General features: G+C 44.2%; 1 protein-coding gene across 2 annotated transcripts; it reads right to left on the bottom strand.

The window, feature by feature from the left end:
* Positions 1–1752: 1752 nt before the first annotated feature.
* LOC149848650 (receptor protein kinase TMK1-like) lies at positions 1753–6955 on the bottom strand. 2 transcript variants are annotated; one of them, XM_089996698.1, is made up of 3 exons: positions 4351–6955; positions 2330–2863; positions 1753–2042 (listed from the first exon to the last, which is right to left on the bottom strand). In XM_089996698.1, exons 1-2 carry the CDS (start codon positions 6782–6784, stop codon positions 2352–2354), a joined length of 2946 nt encoding a protein of 981 aa, XP_089852824.1. In that variant the 5' UTR covers positions 6785–6955; the 3' UTR covers positions 1753–2042; positions 2330–2351. The 2 variants fall into 2 exon arrangements, with proteins under 2 accessions (XP_089852824.1, XP_089852814.1); XM_089996688.1 differs by having other exon boundaries at positions 1753–2036.
* Between the last annotated feature and the right edge of the window lie 255 nt (positions 6956–7210).

Here is a 7210-nt window from a genome sequence, read left to right as displayed (position 1 = left end):
ATTCATTCCCCTTCTCCAGTGATCTCTGTTTTTCTACAATGTACTTAAAGAGATAACGAAATGAAAACGTTAACAAATCCAGAGGGAATGGATTTGGAAAACAAAGAGAAGATATGCTTCTCATGTGTTAGAAAGTTAAGGAGGGTATAGACATGACAAAGAGAGAAGAAGAGATTCGAGAAAGAAACAAGCACACAATGACATACGATTTAGGTGGTTTGGCCAAAGGCCTACTACGTTCACGGGCGGCAGAGAAACATAGATTTTCGCCATGTCAAAAAAGGGATTACAAAGGTCGATGATGACTCTTTGCCACAAAAAAAAACTCTAAAACCACACAAAATGCTCAAACTCACAAAATAAGTTACCTTAATAAGAAAATCCTAAAAAAGTATTTATAGGAACTTGTTACAACAAGATTCTGGTTGGCCTAATGGTCCGGTCTCTTCGCTACCACCAAAAAATCTTCAATATGGTTTTCTTCAAGTTGTAACATGAAATTCAAGGCACATCTCAACACCATGAAAGGGAATCAAGTTTTCTATATTTTAAAAGCCGATTTCTCAAAACTCTCTCTCTCTTTCAAGAAAGTAAAGAGTTTCTGGCTTTCAAAACAAGCTTACCATGTAGCAAAAAGATTTGGGTATCTAGAGTTTCATCCAAACTCATAGACATATTCTCTTAGTAGAAAACATGTATTAGATAAGCATTGCTCACATTTATATGAATGTTTAGAACGTTCGAAAATCAATCACTCATATTGCACCAAAAGTTGGCAAAATAGAAATCAAGGTTTCTCACCAAATCCATTACTTATAAAGCAGGTTTTTTGTGGATAAACAACGATGAACACATATACAAGTTAGGGTTAAGAAAAAAACAATGCACTCGTTTTTTTAAAAGCGTTTAGAATGGTTTTTATTTTTTAAATAATCAAGCTGGGGTTAAGCAAACCACTACCAGTACAGCAGATAGAAAGGAAAAAATAACTAAAACATATACAGATACAAACCACCATCATTTTGTTTTGGAATCCAATCCATGGTTTATGATATAAATTGTTTAAGAGTTACTATATATATATATATATATATATATATATATATATAGTACACCGTTGATTTACATAATCTCTAAGTACAAAAACTAACCTTTATGTTTATCACATTATATAGAGTAATGGGCAAGTGTCTGACCCATTTTGTGCCTACCAAGCGTTGAAAGACTGTTTCTATTTTTTTTAAAATCTGACCATACTGATGTGATCTACGTGCTTGATTTTATGGGAATCGACTTTTGGATCGTCCAATTCCAACACCAGGTTAGGTTTTTATAAGTTTCAAAAATCAATGGTCTACAATTTTAAAAAATATACAATGCTTAAAAAGTCATTTTTTTCTCAAAAAGCATGATCCAAGTGTGATTTCCTAGCAAATCAATCGTGCAGAACACATCTATAGGGTCAGATTTTTTAAAAACAACCTGAAAACCCCTATCCATTGGTGGTAGGCTAGCGGTAGGCACACAAAGCGTCAGGCACCTCCCTAGTTAAGATTTGTATGGGTTAAAGTTGACTCCCACAGATGTCTTATACCATTTTTAAGTCACCCTTCATGACTTATGAGCCCTGAATTTTCACCATCTCAAAAGTTCTTGTGGTGTATTAGACATTATAATGCCTCTCAGAACATAGTAAATAAACTATGTTAAACCAATTTGCATGGATCACAGTAAATAAACTATGTTAAACACATTTGCATGGATGCCTTTTCATTAATTGCATTATTGCAAATTACCAGAACACACATGAATTCTTAGTCTGACGATCTTTCACAATCTCCCTAATCGCAAACACGCCCCCACAAAGCACATTAAAAGTCCAAAACAAATTGGAAACAAACAGTTCGAGCACATGACACGGTAAAAGACTGTCCCCACACCACCGCTAACCAATCATTCCTTGTGCAAAGTGAAGCCCAAACAGTCAGGAGGAACTCACGGTCCAGCTCTCACGTTTCCAACCGTTGGAAGAAAACCTGCTCCTACCAATCCCACAAGAGAGAGAGAGAGAGAGGTGTAATGAATTACAATAACATATAACCAACACATAAATGTATAGATCACAAAAATTGACATTGAAAATAGCAACATAACCATAAGAACAACAAAGAAAAGCCATTATAAACGCATCGATTGAACACAGCTTTCCTCAAAACCGAGAGGGCAGCTAAGAAGACCGAACCAGAAGAACAAACGAAACTATGGTTATTATTGTCTCTATGTACATCTACTGCAATACTAATGTACCAAGGGAAGGAACATTCATCACCTTGGATGAAAGAACATAAACTTCACCGGCCATCAGCAGAAGTGAAAGACTCTGCAAACCCAGTTGGCCTTGCTGGGATACTTCCCTTGCTGTCATCTGACGCTGTCAAGCTATTGCCAACACCCCCCTCACTGGCTTGCCAGACTTTCACCATTTGAAGCAAAGACTTGTCATAGGTGATTCCCTCAAACTCGTCCTCATCTTCGTTGGTCGGTTTCCATTTCTCGACAAGCGGTGATAACACGTTGACTGCATGGCCCATGTCTGGCCGCTGATTTGGCTCCCTTGAGGTGCAATGCCTGGCAAGTTCTGCAACAGTCCAAATGCTCTCAATTGTTTCTTCTGTAACATCCAGTCCGGGGTCCACTGCAGCAAGCAGAGCTTCTCGACTTGACTTGATCTGCCAAAACCAAGAGACGAGGTAGCGGCTTTCCTCAGGTCTGTCTTCATCCAATGCCATTAATCCAGTCACGAGCTCCATAAGAACCACACCAAAACTGAAGACATCTGCCTTTGTTGTGATTTTTCCAGTTACTGGGTGGTAAAACCATATTCTCAATGAGATGAGTTTAAATATCAATGTTTAGGAGCAAAAATATTATACAACAGAATGCAACAGGCACATGATAATAATGCAATCTGAACACTAGATTTGAAAGAAAACAAAGCAGCCCACCGTTTATTCCCAATAATGTCCCTCCTAACACAGCAATCATTGCATACCATGAATTCAAAATTCAATGTGTGTATTTTAAAAAAAATATTTGAAGTTTGATTTAGAAAAACAAACTAATGAAGGAGCATTTTTCATATTCTTCTAAATGATAATAAGGTTCGGTTTGTATTCATGGAGACATCTTTCTGGGCATGCTGTCTATTTCAATGAGAAAGGAAGCAGCAAACAGCTGAATTAGACACATCTAGTCCAAAAAAGAAACAAAACCCATTACCCAGCAAAATGCAGCTGATGTTACAAGAAATATGGAGACATCCAAGCAAATAACAACACAAAAGGAGCAAGAATTCAACCTTAGACCATTTACCATTTTAGTACAAGTGTATACATGTGCTCTGTGCTCTGTGCTCTGTGTATGTGTCTCAGTTAGTGAATATGAGAGAGAGATGGGGAATCTGGGTTCTTGATATTCCCCCACAAACCTCTCCTCCCCCTTTTCTCTCTTTGTTCTGCAAGAGATCATAGCAACTTAAGAAAACCCTACTTAAAACAAGAAATGTATCTTGAGTGCAGTATATCATGTCTAGTATCGTATAAACTGATATGCAGTGGCTTACTGTCAAAAGCATTAGCAATACCTCTACAGTATACTAAATAAAGATATAACAAAAAAAGTCAGCACATACAGGCAGAACAGAAAGGAGACAGAGAGAAAAGACCATCTCTGGACGAACATAGTTTGAACGCTCTAACAGAATCCCAAGAATCCATCAATTCATTTCTTGCAAAGTATATTCAGACATGTAGTGGACTACCATAAAAAAGCATTCACAAGTAAGGAGCCTATTAAGTAATGAACCAAGAGAAAAGAACATAGCATTCTTCGTACTAGGACAGTCATTCCTGCATAGGTGGATCTAATACCGATGGCCAAATATCCAAAGTAATCCATAGGAGAGGGAAGACATGCACCATAATCAATGATCCAACAGGTTTGTTTTTTATGATGGACATCAGATATGTGGCTTACGAATTTATCTAAATTCAGTCCCCTAATTGTTCGACCCTACCATCATCATCCAGAGTAGACCTGGCAGATATCTTTGTTAAACTACAAATAGATTAAACAATATACATGTACTCTTATAGGCCCTGATCCATTGAGATTAATGCTATTTTCATCATGTACAGAATTATTGTCCCTACCATGTTTAACATCCCCATAAGCTGATTCTTCAAACCATATCCACATTCAGTCGTAGCTAGAATTGTTAAATGAACTTTTCTAAATCAGATTAGCACCAAGAGAAAACAAACCACTAGTAGAATGAGTTTGAAACTTTACCTGCATACTCTGGTGCCAAGTAACCGAAGGTCCCAGCGAGCCTTGTAGCCACTGAACCCTTTCCATCAGGTGCAAGCTTCACCAGTCCGAAATCTGAAACCTTTGCTCTGAAATCATCTCCAAGAAGAATATTAGATGACTTAAGATCCCTATGAATGAAGCTCTGGTGAGCCAAACTATGGAGGTACTCCATCCCTCTAGCCACGTCCAAAATAATGTTGAGCCTCCTCTTCCAAGATAGAGGTTGCAAGTTCAACTTCTGCCATTGAAAAATATGCTTACTCAGAGCCCCCTGAGGCATATACTCGTAAACCAGGAGCCTCTCATTCCCTTCTATGCAGTACCCAAGTAGAGAAACCAAATGGCGATGCCGGACCTTCGAGAGCACGGCAATCTCCGACTGGAATTCGTCCAATGCCTTGTTGCTGATCACAGCAGCCTCCATCCTCTTCACCGCAATCATCGTCCCATCGTCCAATTCACCCTTGTAAACCACCCCAAATCCACCCCTCCCAAGCTCGTTCTCCAGTGCGAAATCCCTGGTCACACACCGGAGGACCTGGACCGAGATCAAGTGGCTCCCTACCTCTATCATCTGTGCCTCACCACCGTTCCCAGTCCTACTCTGCAAGCCGCTCACACTCATCGCTGACCTGCTAGCCTCTGAATTATTAGCGACAACAATCTTAACTACATTGTCAGGATCCGATGGGTCTCTTGGATGGACGACAAACGAGCTCGGAGCCTGATCCTTCTTCTTCTTCTTCATAACACAGAAAACAACAACGGGGACAAGGAAAGCAAGCAAACCTGCAACAGCAGCCACTGGTGCAACGATGGCAACCATCTTCTTCGACCAATTCGAAGCAGAGCTGGTCGAATTATCACCTCTCTCACTCGGGCTCCTCGGTGGACTCGGCGAAGATGGAGTGGAACCACTAGGTGAAGGCGGGGAACCACCAGGGGAAGGCGGGGAACCACCAGGGGAAGGCGGGGAACCATCAGGACTAGGCGGCGATCCAGCATCTCCGGGCCCAGAATTATTGGCAGCAAGCCGTGGATTTCCATCGGTAAGAACCATGACTTCCTTCGAGAACGCCGGAATTGGAGGCTGCAAATTGTTGGAGCTAACATCCAACTTACGCAACAACAGCAATCCTGTCAATTCCGGCGGGATCTCACCAACCAAATTGTTCCCACCAAGAAGAATATCGACCAAGGAACCGAGTCTTGCGATGGAGGAACTAATTGTACCACTGAGATTCCGATTGGGAAGGTTCAATACATTGACATTCTTACCGGAATTGCAGGAAACGCCCGTCCACGAGCTCGCGCAAGGATCGTTCCCCGCCCACTGCCCCGTGAGGCTCGCCGGGTAGCCCACACCGCCGAGGAATTCCAAGAGAGCCGCGACCTGCGGGGCGCAAGGAGCCCCGGGCTTGCTCTGGCAGAGTGAATTGTAGCTGTAGGAGAAATTGGCGAACTTGAACGGCGGAATCGGCCCGGAGAGCTTGTTGTTGTCGACGGAGAGGACCTGCAGGGACGGGATCGACGCCAGGCCTGGCGGGATCGGGCCGACGAGGTTGTTGTTGTTGAGCCTGAGCTCGACCAGCGAGACGCAGTTGGCGAGCTCGGCGGGGATGGTCCCGGAGAACTTGTTGCCGTGGATCCAGAGCTGCTTCAGCGAGGTCATGGTGGCGAAAACGTCCATGGTGCCCGACAGGCCATCGCCGTTCTGGTTGTTGAGCCACAGCGTCTGGAGCTGCGAGCCATTGAAGGTGGCGGGGAAGGGGCCGGAGAGGTCGTTGTAGGAGAGCTGGAGGAGGGAGAGCGAGGCCATCGAGCCGAGGAAGTTGGGGATCGGGCCGACGAGGTTGCATTGGGAGAGGAAGAGCCTCTGCAACTGCGCCGAGTTCTTGAACGATGGGGGGAGCGTCCAGCCATTGGTCCGATTCAGGGGGTTGTACTCGAGGGAGAGCTCGAGGAGGGCGGCGAGGCCGTCGAAGAAATCGGCCGGAATCGTGTCGAATTGGTTGCCGCCTAGGTAGGCGTACTGGAGCTTGGAGAGGCCGCTGAAGGAAGGGAGCGGGCCGGTGAATTTGTTGCGCTGCAGGCCGAGGTTCACGAGCTCGGTCAGCTGGTTGAAGTTGGGAGGGAGGGGGCCCTCCAGCCCGAGGTTCTGCACCTGGATCTGGGATACCCGGGACCCGCCGGAGCAGAAGACGTGAGGCCACAGAGGAGGGCCGCAGGGGTCGGAATTGCTGGGCCAGTTGAGGAGGGAAGGGTTCTTCAGGCCCTTCTGGAAGGCAAGGAGGATGGCCACGTCCCCCGAATTGGTGGTGGAGGATGCCCTACAGACAAGAAGGCATAGGATCAGAAGGAGATGGATCGTGGGGAGAGGCATTTTGAGTAGTGGTGGTGGTCGGAGGTTCATCCTCCTCTTCCATGCATCGGTGCATCAGAGAGTGGAAGAGAAATAGGGTTTTTGGCTTTGGATTTAAGGGAAGGTGGTGGTGAGGGGCTAAAAGAGTGGAGGGTGTGTAAGTAGACGGTAGGGTACTCCTCCCCTTTGGGGTTGGGACTTGAAGGGTACCCGCCACTCTGTTCTGTGACTATATTGTAGGGTAGTCCTTTGGGTTTTAAGGGTACCCGCCATTCTGTGAGATGCATTGCCAACAGAATGGGTGGGGTCGGTCTTTCTGTCTTTTTCTAGAAGGAAGTGAAGATTGGATTTTTTTTTTTTCTCTTACCCTTTTTTTTTGCTTTTTCTTTCTTTCTGTTCTTTTTCTCTTTTTACGGCGTGTCTTGAAAGCCGTGATCTGAGGTGGGGTTTGGACTTTGGAGTTCACCAACTTATCCG

This window comes from Nuphar pumila, chromosome 1 (assembly GCF_984573655.1).
Source record: "Nuphar pumila chromosome 1, dmNupPumi1.hap1.1, whole genome shotgun sequence".
Lineage (NCBI taxonomy): Eukaryota > Viridiplantae > Streptophyta > Magnoliopsida > Nymphaeales > Nymphaeaceae > Nuphar > Nuphar pumila.
Note: the sequence above shows the minus strand (reverse complement) of the source record. Positions and strands in the feature narration are given on the sequence as shown.